The 18,533-nt window shown below is 42.6% G+C and overlaps 1 protein-coding gene across 1 annotated transcript in view; it reads right to left on the bottom strand.

Annotated features, from left to right (window-relative positions):
- Positions 1 to 277: 277 nt before the first annotated feature.
- The window catches only part of pappaa (pregnancy-associated plasma protein A, pappalysin 1a), a 281,514-nt gene continuing 263,258 nt past the window's right edge, over positions 278 to 18,533 (bottom strand). The window contains exon 22 of the mRNA XM_085965833.1: positions 278 to 6,885. Coding sequence (XP_085821959.1) covers positions 6,772 to 6,885 — 114 coding nt within the window. The 3' untranslated portion in view covers positions 278 to 6,771. The remainder of the gene's footprint in view (positions 6,886 to 18,533) is intronic.

The following is an 18,533-nucleotide window of genomic DNA, read 5'->3' as shown; positions in this document are numbered from 1 at the left end:
AAAGATTTCCTGTTCCCCTTTTGTATTTTGGAAGAGAGGCGTTGCTTTTTTTGATTTGGTTCCAGGTTTGATGGGTGTAACAAGTTTTGATTAAACCAAATGGAGACCATACAACTTGCTCAGCCCTAAATTGGCATGTCTACTTTGATGAAAACAGCTTGTTTTGTATAATGGACCTGCCACTTTAAAGCAATAATGACAGATATGTGACCACGAGGCAGACACTGATTGCAAAATGCAATATTGAGGTTTTAAAAAAGTACACCACACCTTCACGTTCCTTCATTTAGCCAGTGTTTATTTCTAACCAATACATAACAGGGAGGAGACATTATTTATCCATAAGAAATAATTATTTCCAGAGAAACAAATATACAGTACACCAGACAGATGTTTGTTGTGTAAAGTCAGAGCACCAACATAATATATGCAGCGGTTAAAAAAAACCAAAAAATGTCTGTGGTAAGTGCCCAACGCAGTGCATTGTGAGTATGGGTTAGTGGAGTGGATTCCACTATTTTACCAGTGCTTTCTGAACACCATAATGGTATTAAAGTACAGCGCCAATGGTCGACTTTGATCCATTGTAAAACTGATAACACTTGTTCTAACCACCAGTTGTACTAGAGCAGCTCCTTGAGTTTCAATGCCAGCTGCTGCTCACTTGTCCTGACAACGGTTTGTTGCATCTGAATTGATGCTGGAGTAAAGCAGCTAAGGTTTGGTCTGTCAGGGCCAGTGACTGCATACAACAGATGAAAAAAAATACTATTTCTTTCAAAACATTCACTACAAGGGTCTTTTGATACACTTTGCCATTGCCGTGCGGGGTACACAGGGCGTGAAGAAATCATTGTGAAATATCTATAGACAACTTATAGCGATGGAACGTAAAGGTAGGCTACCCATTGCTCGAGATCGTATTATCTGCAACAGATAGGTACTAGGCGATATAAAATACTTTCAAAGTGCTGTTTGCCTTTGAGCTGTTGAAGAGCAGTTTGGAGTTTGATCTGCAGTGTTTTAATATCTCATCATAAATGTTTCTTTAATGAAGTTAAAACCAACATAGGACATAATTTTTCATCTAGGGACTCAGTAGCATGTCCCGCCAGACATTACTGAATGGTTTGTTCTCTAGGGGCATTTTAACAGCCAGAAGTTGTTTCAACAAACACTGGTAGACTTGCACACAAAAAACTGTGACATGATATTGATTCAAATAGATGATTGTTGACTTATGGAAGCTTTATCATACCAAAGATAAACATGGCATTCAGTGCATGTGGTAGTTGCCATAAAGTAAGTTTGCACAGAAAATCTACTTCATTCAATCAATATTGACCACTCAGCACTCTGGTGTGCATCCTGATTGAATTTACCCCTTTACTACGCCCACAAAACTTCAGGGATTTTTTATACCAGTGGAATCACATTTTACTCTTGTTATTTAAACTCCATGGTTATCTGGTCATTGGATGGTCCAGAAACATTTCCAGAAGTATGGAAGTTTTAATACAAAAGGAAGTCACAGCAATGGCAAGGGTATTCATTTCACAGATGCATTTGTTATACTAAGTTCAATACCTGTATGTGGTTAGATGTTCTGCACTTCAAAATGAGACAGCTACATGAGCACAGTGTACGCCTCATATAGGTTCCATATCCTATCATACCATTAAGGTAATAAAATGGCTGTAACAACGGAATTGTAAAGTTGTAAAAATAACTTAGATGATAAAGTGTAAATATAAATTAAAAACGGATGACATTCTTAATAAATAACTCTACTATTTACATCTTTATATATTGCTAGGAAATTTAAATTAAACTAAAAATTAAAAGCAGCTAGTTTACAGGCATGAGGTACAGCAAAAGATATGATATTACAGTAGTAGACTGTTTACATTTATAACATTTTTTTTCAGCACTTCATTTGATTATTGTTTTCATGGCTTCCATAAGGTGCCCAACAGATAACTAGCATGACTAATAAATACCAGGTATGTTCATAATGGCAGTTACCATATGAAAATATTTCCTCTCTCAAAGAAATCACAGCTTGACTTGTATTATGCAGACAGGTAAATGTCCGATCAGATACCAAGACTTCATGCACTCTTCTGGAAAATAAAAATGCCTGAACAGATAATGTGGGAATTTTGCTAATTGGTCATATTTCTGTTCACCCCATTTGGTTGTGAGGGACACTGCTTTATAACATACGATTGTGACCAGTTTACTTGAGAGAAAATCACCATCTCCCCACCAACAAATGTGACTTGGTACTTCAATAAATGCTCAGTATTCGGTACTTAGACTGAATTTATCTGCCTCCCATTACTGAAATATTTCAATGTTAAAAGCAGCAATATTTCTGTATGCTGTTAAATAACAACAAAAAAAAAGCAAATATTGATTAACTATCATAATACAATTTTGTAGATTATATAAAACAAAATAATTGTGATTAATTAGCGAAAGCCAAGGGTCTTCCCAACGAGCCTCACTGTCGTATAAAATGCTTGTATGGAAGTGTAAGATTTAATTCTTTTTACGCCAACGTTTGCTCCAACTTCTTCCAACTGTATTTCCTACATCTGATTGTCCCTTTTTTTAATGGCTGCTATCATAGCTAAACTAATCACCTTTTTAAAAAAAATGTTTAAAAGCATGAGATATTATATATGCAAAGCTTCAGGAAGCAAAAAGCAAAAATTAAAAAATATTTGAATCAAAAACAAAAAAATTACCTGTCTGACCTTAGCAGCTTTTCAAAAAAAAAACACCGATGTAGACTTTTGTAAATGACTGTACAGAAAATCCAAATGCAGTTATTGAGCACAATAAAAATACTGATTAAATACAATTGAGTAAAAGTTTATAACAAAAGTACAAATAAACACTTTAAACACTTAAACAATTGAATGTCAAAATGTTGTTCCTTTTTTTTCTATCTGGAGCTAATACTATGCACGAAAATCGACAAGACATTACGACGCGACTGCACACCAAAATCCTATGGAAAACTATAGTTTTTTTTGTCTAAACACTAATGTTGTGGTAGTTTTTCTTTCCAATCTCGGTCCTTGCAGTTTGCACAACCTCGTCTGTCAGGAGTTTGCAGCATGAAATCATTTTTAAAAACAACACAGGTAAAACCTATAAGAACCGACAGTTACAACCAGGTGAAATGGAAGAGAGAAGGGAGGTAGCTTGGCCTGTTTTAAAGCCCCTTTGAAATTGGCATGTTCCACCTTTTTACATACCTCAACCAACCAAAAGTACGAGCCACTTGAGGTCCTGCCTATTGGGTTTTATGAGCAAATACTGTTTTTGGGAAAGTTTAGACACATACCAGCAGAACTGTAAAAAGAAAATGGGTTATTGTTGCGTGGGTGTTAATTTTTACAGATTTTTGCACTCTGCTCTTTTTGTTACAAAGAGAAAGCCAATGCGAGTGTTTGCCTGTCAATAATTTTAAGGGCATGAACATGATAGATGTGAAAATCAAAATGTGCATCATTCTCCTGAGGTTCCCTCCTGCAAGAATTTAGTGATGTACACATTTCTCAATTTACATTATATTATACTATTAGCGTACAAATATTATAACACATTTGTGTTCGATTTCTGTTCACTACTTTGACCAAGACACTAACCCATTTAAATGTGTTAACAACTTTGCTAAAGAGTGGACAAAATAATTTTGCATGAACGCATTAAGTATTTGTACATTAATATTCACATATTGTAATTTCAGATCCATAATCTTATGTTTTGATTCATACTGTATGCATATTGCTCTGTATACTCTACCTGACAGCTTATTCTCCATGTATTCCGACTGCACTAAATCTACAATTTTTACATTATTGCAAGGATATTGTGATCACCATATGGATTATTGTATGGTCTTCTTCAGGTAGGTTCATTTTCGTGTTAGGAAACCAATACTGGGAGAAACTAGCATGAGTCTATTGGCAGCCAACAGTCCTCTGTGTGTAATGTCGATAGGCTTGTTCGCTAATATAACTCAGATCTGTTGATTCCAAATAGGCTTTAGCTTTCTGGAGTTAATTTAGAGCAAAATGTTGAAAACTGCTGGTGTTATAAGGGTATAAATTACCGTTGATGATGCTGGATGACATTTAACATATTCATACCATAGACCTCTGCTGTTATTTTACTTCTATGGACTAATGTCCCCATTAAAATAATGGGCAAAGGAACTTCATATGAATGTTTCAAGCAGTCACCAAGTAGTAACTCCTAGCCTGTTGTGATTGGACAGGAGCTGGTTACAGTGACGAGAGGCTCAACTGCATAATACAAGAGAACATGAAGTGTGGAATAAGAGGTCTTCTTATGATGCTCCCTACTTCTTCTAATGGACCACGTGCAATTCGACTCATCCTCGTTTATCTCCTAAAGGAAGCTAATAACTGAACAAAACTTCCTAATAGGGAAAAACTTGTGGAATTTCTCCATGATGCCCAAAGGCAAATGAGCAAAAACTTTAGGGTGTCAGTAATGTTATCAACAGAACTGGACATATTTTGATAAAATCACCAAACCCATGGCCCTGAGGGGACCTGTGTTTCAAGGGACAAGGCCAAAACATTGCAACATTGAGTCTCTGACCTCTGCTCCCTTCGAATGTGTCTCCCTACTGGGAGTGTGGAAGTGGTGAATTTATCTCATGTTCCGTCGAGTATTTGAACATCTGCCTCTACATTTATATGGAAAACCTTGAGGTCCCTTCAGAATCAGATGCATGTACAGATCTTTTTTTTAATGGGGTTATCCAACCTGACGTGGTGGGAGTCTACTGCATACATCTACTGCATACTCTGTGGAAAAATGTATATACAATTTAGAAACAATAACTGCTGTAGAAGCAGAAAGGCTAAGTCATGCCACTTGGGTTAAGAGATGGACTGATTGTGCATGACATACACGTTTTGGGGATGTTTTACACATGCAAGCACTTTCGTCAGCCAGAGGCAAAGAATTTACCGCTGCCAGTAAATTAGCAGTGTCACCCTTCTTTATACCTTTGGCTTGCATTCTTGAACTGCCAACAGAACTGAGGACTGTATTAATAGCAGTGATTGGTCTTCACCCTAAGCAATGAATGCCTTCCAGCATGCATCCTGTGCTCCTCTGGTTTCTCCCCCTCAAATAAAGCAAAATGGTCTTGCGTTGGTCTACATCAAGGCATAAATATAGATGGTGTGTACTGTGGATCCAGTGAAAGCCTGATCAGTGTGTGTGATCTATCCTGACTGACAGTCTGCTTGGCTCTTTCCGTGCCAATAGCCTGGGTGAGTTCTGTACCAATGGTCAGTGTGATCACTCTCCAGTCTGTCCATTCCATTTGTAAGTATGTCTACACTGTTATGACTATTGCCAGCATTTGCTAGTCAAACTTTGTTTTAAGAGCTGACTTCTGTTTCATCTGCTTAATCCTGTCGGGTTTTATCCACATAGGTAATGCACTGAAGTTGTACTCCTGTATAATCCCAGCCATATATACTCATATATATTGAATACATTGTGTGCACATTGTCACAGTAAAGGTTAATATAAATTGAATGAAAGTCATGCACATGGATCACAAGATGGATACTGATGAAGAAGGCCAGTCAGCTCCCTACAATCCCTCCATCCCCAATCACAGCATCCAGTGGTTTCTTAACTGTTATTTTAACACTGGCGTCCGTGAAGTGTTTGCGCGCCAGTTCCCACAGCTCAGATCTCACGCATTTGGTGGCAACTCAGTGTAAAGCTGCCAGATTGGCAAAGGCCAACGTCCAGCAGTGCTGTTTGTTGGATGCCATCCTTGGCAAATCTGGAAGGTTTACCAGGTACCCCTTAGCCATGCAAGTCCCTGTGTTTGGCGAACTGGTGGCAGAAGCACTCCATCACCACTGATGTAAAAGCTGTTTTGACGACTTCCAGGGCTCTCACCTCCCCTCCGCTACCCCCGTCCTGAAGTCCATTCCGTGCGTCGATCACCTGTTTTGTGAAATTAACTTCCTGACACCAGTCCTAAATTTGCCATTCACTGGTTTGAAACGTTGCTCGTTTGAAATCACATTCCATGGGAAGGGTCATTGGAATGAATGCAGGCAGGTTTGTTTCCCTTGCAAGGTGGCAGATTCTTTTGGCTGGCACTGTTTTCAATGAAACTCTTAAGAGATGACGTCAAAGGGTTTTAAAACGAGGCTGAAGGTTTGCTTAAGGCAGATAGACTGAAGTTTGGGTTTGGTGTTAACCTGCTCTTGCATTGTAGGTTGGTTGCCCAGCAACAGCAGCAGTGACAGCCATGGTAGCATAGCTGTTTTCTTTCAGAACTGTACTATTTTTCTTTCTACGGACAATCATCTTTCTGTTATATCTGAATTGTTATGTTTTATTCGCTTTCTCTGTCTGACTATCTAAAACGTCTCTATTTTTGGATTGGGTGGGATTGTATTTCTAACTCGTTTTAATTCTTTAAATACAGATCGGGGGGGGTGGAGGGGGAGGGCGGCCAGAAAAGGCCACTCAAGCAGGCATGAAACATGCTATTTTTGAGCTTGTTCATTCAATGTGTCGCTTGTGTCTTTATTCTTTTCTCTCACTCCAGTCTTCAGACAGAAGGCAGACTAGTCGAATTGTGTGTGTGAGTATTATCTGGTCGGAGAGATTTCTCCTGTAAGCAGCAAGGAATGTGTGGCTCTTCCAGTCTGCCTTCAGCTGTTTTCAGCTCCCGGTTCCTCCCGGCTAATGGTGGCTGTGATAGAAGCGTTGTTGTCTCACTTTGCCGTGCTTCTGAGCTGCGGGGTCTCGGCATGCGCATTCTCCATCGAGGTCGCAATGCATCGGAAAGGGGATGACCTGCAAGGCAAAGGATTCCATTAGAGAGTTCTTGAGCGATGTCGTGCACTGGGGTGTGCAACACATGAGGGGCAGTTTAGATCATAAAATGACAAAATAACATGTCCAGCTGCCAACACCATGTCATTTGCTTCATCATTTATTCAGTTGCAGGAAAGCGTCCCTGCGAATTGTAAATACAATGGCACATTGGGCTCAGCAGCCCATCTTACTCCATTATCAGGCACTGTCAGGTAACACTCCACCATCACCTAGCGAATATCAATTTAAAAAGAGAACTGAGGAAGTCACTCATGGATTATGTGGTGGCCGGGTCCCAATGGAATATATTTTCCTCTTTCATATGTCATCCATTACACATTGCCTGCCCGTGCACTGCACATGAGAATACTGTATATACTGACTACACTTCAAAAGTACTTAATTGGCTGTAAAGCGCTTTGGGGTGTCCTGAGGTCATGAAAGGCATTATAGAAATGCCTTTACTTTCTTTCTCTCTTTGTCTGGGGGGGAGCTTGTTTAAGTTAATGAAACAGATATCTGCCTGACTGCAAGTTAGTTTCTTTTTCAAGTGTTCTTGACGTTTTCAAATAAAAATATAGAAAATATGGCTGAGACGCACCCAACGAGTTCCAAACAGAGGACTCAGTAGTCGGGGCAAGTAGAACAATCAAGGTATGTGTGAGGAGAAGGTTTTCACACAGAATTATTAGAAGATGGAGTGCTTTGCTGCATGTGGCTATTTGATCAGTCACAACATTTAAGAGGGAATCTATTGAACTAGAAGAAAAATATTCATACTTTTAGCAAGAAAAAAGCTCTGAGTTGAAAAAGGTGGTTGCTCGACCATCCCTCACCCCCATGAGAATGTGGGCCAAAACTTTATTCCATGTAGGTGTCACAGGTGAGCATCAATAAAGTATGAGATTATTAACTTTAAATATATTTTCTACTGATGTCGACTTGTTCAGAAAAGATAGTGAAGACTAAAATTTTGGCTCCCTTGTGACTTATCGTACAATGTAGTGAGTTTGAATTCCGCTGTTTTTTTTTGTGTATTTATATATTGTTAAAAGTCTTGCGTGGAGCACACACTTCCTGTCCAGAAACCTTCTTTCCTTTAGTCACACATGTTGTCACACTTTTATGGCAACGCTTACTATAATAAATAGCAACGGCAAAATTTCCCATTCAATTTTACCAAGTCAACTGTCATGATGTAGTGCCGACTCTGGCCACTGGGTGGCTCTGTGGAGCTGGTCTCGAGTCTCTTTCCTCCGTTGCCAACTTGTATATTTATAAAAAAAATTATATGCATCTGCTGACTGCGGGAAGTGCCATTTACTAGGATATAACTTTTTTTTCTGTTCATGTGGACTTTTCTTTTCATGTGAATTTTCTCTTGGAAATTCCTATGTGTGTCAATACGCTATAGGAGTAATTTTCTGCTCCTGTTTAAAATTTATGGTCGGAAAACCATGGGCAGCGCATGCCTGAATTTTGCTGTGTCCTGCCAGTGGGTGAGGCTCCCTGCCAGAAATGCAATGCCAGAAATTTACCCCTTATGTATACACCGTCTAAATCTTTTGCAGTTGCCTGTTGTTTAGCTTGGAAGGTTTGTTCGTATTTACCAATTTGGATTGGAAAAACAAGACGTCCGAGAGCAGAACTTCCAAACAGCGAATTTCAGGCACGAGCACTTAATGTGCTCGTGCTACATTCGAGCGTTCAATATTTTTACACAGATGTTAACTCATTTCAGATTAAAGCTGGATGGGATGAGGGGCAACCTCAACTGTGCTAGCCCTGGGGGGAAACAAAAGATGGAATGATTCCTAGAAAAAGAATAAAATGTATCTTTTTGATGTAGAGAAGGATACAGTTCTTTCTTCCTGACTTCCCCCCTGCCTCCCCTCAACCTCTATAAATAGCAAAAGTTTTAACAGCTCAATATGTTCAGTGCAGCGCAACATTTGTCCAGCCGAGAAATGCTTTTCTATTTGACTTGGGATGTTTTACTACGTTTAAGACGCTATGTAAATGCAAGTTGCTGTGTTGTTGCTAAGAGGGGAGCCTGAGAACTGGTGCTCAAATGGAGGTGGTGACCTCTGTGCACCGCTCCCCCTTGTTTTTCTAATCTGGTCCCACAGTGCCATCATGAAGACCTGTTGGAAGCCGGACAACCACGATTCTCACATGTGAGGGCATCTGGCGCGGCATGTCAAACGGGGAACTGCCGTCAGCTCACATGACAGGTCAGCGCTTCCACTGAAACAACAGAGGTCGTGTTATTTATTTTCACAAGTGGAGCCAGTGGTGGTGGGGGTGGTAAACTGCACTTTTTTTTAATGGAATAGGACCTTGGGTCTACTCACATTCGACAAGTCTCTTTCTTGCAATAATCAGCTAACTTATATTTAACACAACAGATCTTAATTGCTCCAATTCACATTGAAGGACTGAAGGGCTTATGAAAGGTACTCGCACTTCATAAGTTCCACCCTGTGTTGTTCCAGGAGTCAGTGACATGTAACAATGCAGCCAGTGCAGTTGTGGAAAAAATATAGGTGAAAAGGACATTTAAAATGTCACAGAGATCACTGGATGTCAGTATTCTCTTCCCAATTCCCTGCCAGTACTATAAGCACCCTTTGTACTACATTTAATTCTTGGAACAGCTTTGTCTCGCGCTCGCAATAAGTGTTCTTTAAGTGGTCAGGAGCTAGACATGAGGTATCGGTGAACAAGTCTGAGGCAATTACTATATTCTTGACAACCTTGTGTGCCACTTTCAGTCCTCCATAAAAAAAACTGAGCAGGGCAATAACAAAAAACAAAACTGAGGTCAACAAGGCAAATAGTTTCTGGGCAAGAATGCAAGCAAAGTTCAATCAATCACATTTCTCGACACAGTTGCCAAAGTAGTATTTGCCAGTTAGTAAGTACCCAGTTAATGGGAAAATGCTGTTTAAAAAGGCACCAATGTGTTATTTGGTTGAAAAGAGCATTTGGCTATTCGACGGAACAGTTTGTCGCCCATTGGAGGGGGTGGTGGGCATTCTGTTTAAGAAGTATTATTTGTGTGAACTTAAAATAAGGAATTGAATGGGTTGACAAGCATGTAACCACTGAATGTTTTGGAAGCTGATCCAGTAATACAAGCTATTGTTCTACTCACAGTGCCAGAAATGGACAACAATTGCCCATGAAACCCAACCAGCTCAACATGGATGTTGCCTTTTGGCTTACCACACATGCCACTAGTTGCCTCAACAAGTGCTGTAGCCGATTTTAAAACTCCCTTATTCAACAGCTGACTCAGTTGGGCAGCACTGTCCCAGACTAACACAGGGCCTGTAACTTGTGTGCCTTGAAGCATCTACTCACAACCAAAGCAAACTGACAGCACTAGACATCAGAAACTCCTTAGATCTCAGTCTAGCGCAAAAGCTGGCGGATAGCTGCAATATTTTAGTACATTACTTGCTTCAAATGTGTTTTTATGCCAATAAACAACCCAATTGAAAGCCCATGGCCAGAATCTCAAGGGTGTGGTTTATTCATTACACAAAACAATCCAAGATTTCATTACCGCCGAGCATTGTATAAATGCAATCTGAAATGCAATGTTACACCTTTTCTTACTTCTGTCAGTATAAGGATAATCATTTATAGAAAGGTCCACTTAGGCTGCATTCACACTATCACCATCACATTGTTGTAATTCAGGCTGCGCATCAACACAGAAGTGATCGTATTAATCAGGAGACTATCAAGCGCAGGAAAGCCCTGAGGTGAGTCCTCCACCACAACACCATCTCATACAGGCTTGAATTCTCAAAGCGTAAAAATCCATCCTTAGAGCCATTGCCAAAGAAAACATGGTTTACAGTGAAATCTGGCTCCCTGTAATGATATATGAGAAATACCGTAACATCTTGTATCCTGTACAAGATACTAATTCCAGACCTGGACTGGTCACCGCCAGCCCAACAACTGCCAGTCATTAAATTGATTTCCACTGTCATGCTACAGATTATACACCACCTACCTGTGCTGCATTGGCATTTTGGGAGGTTTAATCTAAGTTAAAGCTGTCCCAACAATATGCTTTAATCTCAATTACAGATGAGCGCTGCAAAATTGTGTCATCTCCATTTTGCTAATTGATTCCATTGGTCGTCAGAGGGAGAAGACATCGGGGTAGAAATTGGCATGCCTTACACCCATATTTCGGCCGTACAACAGGTGCAAAGTATGCCAATTTATAAGTGGGATTGCCTGCATTCAATCTGCTCAGGTGTTGGTTCCACTGTCAAATTCGTGGGGCCCAGTTTTAGGCAGACACTTAACCCGAGTTGGGTTCCTCGAAATATGTCAATTAGGGGCCAACGCCTCTTAAAGGACCTTTTTCACAAATTGGTCACCTTGTGAGCGGGGAAGAGGTCGGGCCTACCCCACTCTGGATTCTTCAGCGGCCACCAACAAAAGGTAATTTTTTTTCAAAGGTAGCAAATCCACTCAAGTGCATGCATAGATCACTCCTTAAACAGATGACACGTTTTAGGAAAACAAAATGGCTTTATGACCGATCTAAATCACCTACCCACTTTCTCCCCTTATCTCTCACTGCCTTATCTCTCACTGCCTTCCCTCTCCAGAAACTCATCCAATTGCTTCTTGAACCTACCTATACCACGTCCTTCAATCACCTTTCCTGGTAACAAGTCTATTAAACTCTGGATGGAAAAGTTCTTCCCGACTTCTCTACTTGCTCCTAATTTCCTCTTTTTTTTAACCTGTATCTTTGGTACTTAAAACCTGTGAGAAATGGGCCTGGTTGATTCGTCTTCCTCAGGCCAGTGCCTAATGACTAAAAGCTGGCTGCTCTTGCTGCCAAGTTGCCAATTATACCACTACTATCTCATTAAAAAGATAAATTAAGGTGCAAGCAGCAACGACACCACCATCACCATGAAAGCAAGATGAAGCAAGTCTTGGAGATGGTGTCACTTCCTCCAACAGAAGCCCAGCTTTATTATGTCTGCTCGACACTAGATTGCCGAAAAATGCCAGTCCAACATCAATGCCAGCTTTAAAAGTACAAAGAAGCTCAAACATTGCTGGATTGAAATGCTGTGGCCGCGGAGAAGATAGGGCTCAAATCAAAATGGTATAACTGCCTGCACCCCCTGTCCCTCTCTGTCCCAGTGCAACGATCAGTGCCATCTGTCTATGGTGCCGTTCCTTCCTGCTACTTGAAAGGGTTGGTCGGGTTAGACAAGATTGAATTTGTGTCTTCGGACTATGCTTTACAAGTAAATACCTGGCCGAATGTTGTTTGGCGCGTGGAGCAATGCTCAGTACTGTTGTTGGAGGCAGTGCCAGCACAGAATGACATTTGCTCTTTACTATGGCCTAGAAATTGAGTTTTGGCGCAGCCAGGGCTTTAGCGCCGGAAGTTAGTGCCGGAGCTAAGTCGCGCTGGTCGGGCCCAAAATTCAATAGTTCTGCGCCCAAACGGCTGCTGGCGCTGCTGAGAGCTGTTTGCGCCTGAAAACTGGCGCAACGCGCTGAATTTCGGCGCTATTCCGGCGCTGCGGCGCCCGCTGCGGTGCGGCAGGTTCGGGAAGTGCAGGCCTCCTCCTTCCCTTAAGGAGGAGCTGCCTGCACCCGGCCGCGGCCCGCGAAAATCTTTTTAAAAATGAGCCCGGCACCTCGGAAAAGTGCCGGGCTTGCTTCTGTTCCGGGGGGGGGGGGGGGAAGTCCGGGGAGGGAGCTGCGGCCAGGCGGCCGGCGGGAAAGCGGCCGGCCGCCGCGGGGCCTTTAATGCGCCGGCGCAAAGTCATGTAAGACTCTGTTGCCAGAGTCTTAGTTGCGGCTGCCACGGGCGAGGCGGCCGCAACTGAATTTCGGCGCTGGGGCCCGTCGGCATGGCAACCGGGACGCTGCGCACACCGATGACGTCATCGGTGCCGGCGCAGCGCTACCGGTCTACCGCGGCGGAAGGGCCCCAGGCAATTTCGGCGCCGGCGCCAATTGCAGCGCTAGGCCCTCTAGCGCCGCAAAATCGGCGCTAAGGGCACTGAATTTCTAGGCCTATGTTTCTAACACTCTTAACCTGTGTGAAATTGATGGCTTCATTCCGTGTATGTGAGTTTCTGTGAAACAGCTGCAGCTGGGCTTTTCGCAGCTGGAATCAGTCACTGATTTCAAGCCCTCAAAGAACTTTTTGCAATTTTACTCCAAGTTTTCTCACAATAAACTAACCTGGGGACTTGAAGAGGGTTTGGATCCAACAGGCTCGTTGAAGGGCAATTACCATTTGTCGGTTTATTAAACCCAAAGGCACTTAAAGGCTTTGCAAAATCAGAATCGTTTTTAAGTCAGGAGCTCGTCGCAGTCTTTTTGTTATGGACCTTTTATTTATTTTTGTGTGCTAATTGCCATTAACAACATGTTGACATTATAAAGTGTGAGCTCAGGTGATCTTTGTATGTAGGCCAGGAACCCCACGGAACTGTGAAAATGAAATCCATGTTGCCCAAGAAAAGCAGTGAGGTTAATAGTGGTTTGCAAGATTAACTTTGCAAATGCAACACAGTTAACACGAGACTCGTACGGAGAACGGCTTTCTCTTTCTTACCCAGGCAAGAATGGAATCACGTCAAATTCTAAGACCAGGGCCTAGAAATTCAGTGGGCTGTGCCACCCGTTAGCACCCAAAGAGGGCACTTAGTGGGTTTTGCGCCACTGGCCACACCACCCGCTAAATTTAGCGGGACGCTTATGGCGGCGATAGCCGTTAGCGCTGCGCCGCCACCGATGATGTCATCGGTGTGCGCAGCGCCCCGCTACCACCCCGATCGCAAAATTTGGTAGCACCCCCTGCTTTAACGCCGGTCGCAATTTGCGACCGGTTCAGGGGGGCCTACCTGCGGCGGTAGAGGCGCGGAGGTGCGGGGTGGCCATTTTTTTTGCTGGCAGCCTGCCAGCACCTCTCCGCACCGCCGTCCCCGGCCTCCTGAGCAACCCCCCCCCCCCCCCGCGTTGTGCCAGCTGTGTCCCAAGAGTCCGGCTCTTCTCCTTGGTGCCGGGCTCTTTTGCCGGCACTCGCGATCGCTGATCGCGCTGCAGCAGGCCCCTCCCCTTTTAAGAAGGGGAGGAAGGCCTGCAGTACCGCAGCACGTTGCGCTGCGATTTTCAGTTGCAGCGCCCCAAGAGTGATGCGGGGCGCCTCCAGTAGCGCTGCGCTTCCGTCTGGGGCGCTGAAACTGAATTTCCGGCGGCCGTTCGCAACTCCTTCCGGGGCGGTACTTCCGGCGCCCTGGCGAGACTGGCGCCCCAAACGGGGCGCAAGTGAATTTCTAGGCCCAGGAATCTTAATCAATCCACATAGTCAAAACACAGCTATTGAACGTTCAATTTGCTGAGCTTTCAAGAGTATCCTTGGCCAGACAACTTTTCAAACATCAAAACATTACAAAGCGCTAACATTAATGTCTTGTATTTGTTTTTGCTTTTGATTGATTTGTTGTTTGCACTCTTTAGTCGTGAGTGCATTGAATGCAGTCGTAGAATCTGATTGGCTTGGAGAATTATATTGGTAAACTTCCATCTTTAGCGCTCCTAATATTATCCGCTCCCACGCAAAGTTCTGCACTCGAGCATTACAGATGGACATGTACCCTTAGTGTGAGGAAATGAAGTCAACATCACTAGATATATTTAGAGAGGGCAGGTGCATCAGTTTCAGCTATGTCTGTCAATTTCGCTCCATTCCATTGTCACTCAGGCTCCTTCAAGTCACTTTGCCCCAATGATGTCAATTGCAAATCACCATTCAGACATAGACCATATACAGCAGGCACCTCAAAGCACTGGAGAGGTACCACCAACGCTGCCTCCGCAAGATCCTGCAAATCCATTGGCAGGATAGGCGCACCAACATCAGTGTTCTCGCTCAGGCCAACATCCCCAGCATCGAAGCTCTGACCACGCTCAATCAGCTCCTATGGATGGGTCACATTGTCCGCATGCCCGATACGAGACTCCCAAAACAAGCGCTCTACTCAGAGCTCCAACACGCCAAGAGAGCCCCAGGTGGGCAGAGGAAACACTTCAAGGACACCCTCAAAGCCTCCTTGAAAAAGTGCAACATCCCCACCGACACCTGGGAATCCCTGGCCCAAGACTGCACAAAGTGGAGGAGAAGCATCCGGGAAGGCGCCGAACACCTCGAGTCTCTTTGCCGGGAGCAAGCGGAAGCCAAGCGTAGGCAGCGCAAGGAGCGCACATCAACCCAAGCACCCCACCCACCTGCCCCTTCAACCACCGTCTGCCCCACCTGTGACAGAGACTGTAGGTCCCGCATTGGACTCATCAGTCACCCGAGAACTCATTTTTAATGTGGAAGCAAGTCATCCTCGGTTCCAAGGGACTGCCTAAGAAGAGAAGACCATTCAAACAAAAATATTTAAGAGACCATAGAATCATATAGTATAGAAGGAGGCCACTCAGCCCATCGTGCCTTTGAAAGAGCTATCCAATGACTGCCAATCCCCTACTCTTTCCCCGTAGCTCTGCAAATAGTATATATCCCTTCCCTTTTGAAAGTTATTATTGAACTTAAACTTCCTCTTTTTTTTGTCAATCTATATTGATTCATTTGAAATATTTGTGGATTGTGGAGCTCGCTCCCACATGGAGTGATTGAGATGAATAGCATAGACGCATTTAAGGGGAAGCTCGATAAGTACATGAGGAAGAAAGGAATAGAAGGATATGTTGATAGGGTGAGATGAAGTAAATAGAGTGGGAGGAGGCTCATGTGGAGCATGAACACTGAATGGCCTGTTCCTGTGCTATTAATTCTATGTATTTTTGTTTAAATGGTGTTTATGGGACATGTAGTTAAGAGGAGGTGTGAAGGTGAATAAATGAGAACAGTACAAGTGACAGGCTCGCTGAAGCACGGCAGATTAATAATAAAAGGGTTGAATTTCCTTCATTTTTTTGTGAAAAGTGAGTATGAGTGTAGAATGGGAGTTCCACAATATTAGTTTTGTTCGCTCACGGTGCCAGCTTCAATATTTCCTGTGAGCCATTTCCCCCTAATGCAGTCATCATTTCTCCTTGTTTAAAACTAAAAACATTGAATGATAATCTGCTGAAGTAAAGTGAAAGATGCTAAAATTCATCAGAATTATTTGATCCTTCCACAGGTGCGCCAAAGGAATCCTTGTTACTTCCCCTAGATCAGGACTGTCCACACTTTTTATCTTAAAGAAAAAAGAAAGAACTTGCATTTATATAGCACCTTTCATGAACACAGGACATCCTAAAGTGCTTTACAGCCAATGAAATACCTTTGGAGTGTAGTCACTGTTGTAATGTAGGAAACACAGCAGCCAATTTGTGCACAGCAAGCTCCCACAAACAGCAATGTGATAATGACCAGATAATCTGTTTTTGTGATGTTGATTGAGGGATAAATATTGGCCAGGACACCAGGGATCACTCCACTGATCATCTTCAAAATAGTGCCATAGGATCTTTTACATCCACCTGAGAGCAGAAGAGGCCTCGGTTTAACATCTTATCTGAAAGACGGCACCGCCGACAGTGCAGCACTCCCTCAGCACTGCACTGGAGTGTCAGCCTAGATTTTTGTGTTGAAGTCTCTGGTTGGCTGCTTAGGTGCCACATTGGTCGTATACAAAGTTTGAGTCAATGTTCTCATTAATTTGCATATATCTCAAAGGCTGATCCTAACAGACCGAGCGTGGTATTTTATTTTAAGATTTATCCACCAGTGAGGTCACAGCACTGAGAATAGCCCTTGCTCAACCTCCATGCTCAAGGAATTCAAACAGGATAAATGAGCGAGCAAAAATATAAGCACAAATAGAATTGAATTGCCTCGGTTTCAAGGGCCCAATTGCCAGGGTTCTTGTGTGTGATACTGGACATAGTTTGGCCATAGCTTGGACAACCCTGCTCTAGACAGTCAAGTTTGATCATCTTCTTGTAGTGGTGGGATTGTCTCTTTAAAAAAGCACGAACGCTGGAAATCAGAAATAGCAGCGGGAGATGCTGGCAATGCACAGCGGGTCAATCAGCACCTGAGGGAAAAGACAATGTTCATGTTTCGGGTAGTTAACCGATCTTTCCTCTCTCGGATAGCAGGCTGGGCACCTGTGCATTCGGCTTAAATTAAAGTTAACACTGGGTCCTTGCAACTGATTGAATATTTAAGTCCATCTATTTTAACTGCTAACTTTTCCTTATGATGATGAGAAAAAAAAACGATCTGTAACTCGGAGGACACCAACAGCATTCTTGTGTGACGGTAAATTATTTATTGCAGTAAACAAATGATACCAGGAACGGCTGCAAATTCGTAGATGGCAACTCTGAGTTAAACTAATCTTATTCCCGTGCCAGTTCTCACAAAATATCTTCTCTTGGGATGTTTGTTCGACGCTTTAGGAAGACATACAGTCTACCTTTAAAAACTGCCTGGCCCTCATTTTGATAGCTGGCATACTCCCGCCTGACTGTGGGGTGGGAGCAGGTTAAGCGCTTGCATTATTTTTCAGTTTATGAAAACTGTAGACCAGCGTGGAATGTCAGCCAAATTATTGACCCGAAAAGACCTATTGTTGTAAAAGAGATTTACTTTAAAAAAAAAATTCTTTTAAAGATTGCAGAATAGCTGCAAGATTTTTTTTAATAAAAAAAAAAGCAAGTGCTTTTATTGCATTACTGTACTCTTGATCATTCTTTGGTCTACATGGTCTGACCCCCACTGAGAATTGGTATGTTCCATATTTTTCTGGCATATTTTAAACTACGGCCCCTTAAAGACTTTGCTTTCCTTCTGTGAGGAATCCAATACTCTGAGCTCATAAGCTCTGCTTCAGCCCAAAGAGCTCAAAGGCTCTGATGTTTGTTAGGCCCCACTACCCTTTCACCGTGGCCCCAAGTCACAGGAGACCTTGTCTCAAGATTGTTCAGCTTTTACTTCTGGCTAACATTAAAACGAAAAAACAACTGGGAGATTACAGTCAGTGAAAAGCTGGGGCAGGAAGGGAATTAAACTAAGATGAAGGTGGTATCTAATCGGTTATGGCTGGTGTCTAAGTCTGCCTTTTCTTACCGACAGCACTTTTGCAAGTGAACCCATGGGTTTTGTAGGTCAGTTAAGCTCCCAAACTCACTTTTATGTTTTTGTAACATATCTAGGACGCTTACACATGTGATTAATTTTTTCTTTGCGATGTAGTTCTGCAGTGTGATATGTAAGTTGTAAATGCACCATAAGTACTAGTTCTTTTCTGAATATACAACATTAAAATGGCAGTTTAGATGCCAAGGCCAAGATTATAATAAAATCAATATTTTTTTCCAGTGAGGCCTGAAAGGACTCGCTACTAAGCTGCCCCAGTCAGTCTGTCTGTGTATCGTTGTATTTGTAACACTGTTGAATAACAAGCGTGTTAAATAAAGGATTGGCTCCGAAGTGAACCTCACCGAGGGTAATGCAAAAGTAAAAGTCTGGCATTTATTTTCTTAGTTCTCAGTCACTTGGTACCACTGCTAAAATGAAGAATAAAAGGAATTAATTTTGTACAGAGTTGCAGCGT

Source organism: Somniosus microcephalus, chromosome 23 (assembly GCF_052327205.1).
Source record: "Somniosus microcephalus isolate GS21.2 chromosome 23, FLI_Smic_1.0, whole genome shotgun sequence".
Lineage (NCBI taxonomy): Eukaryota > Metazoa > Chordata > Chondrichthyes > Squaliformes > Somniosidae > Somniosus > Somniosus microcephalus.
This window is presented reverse-complemented; position numbering and strand designations above follow the sequence as displayed.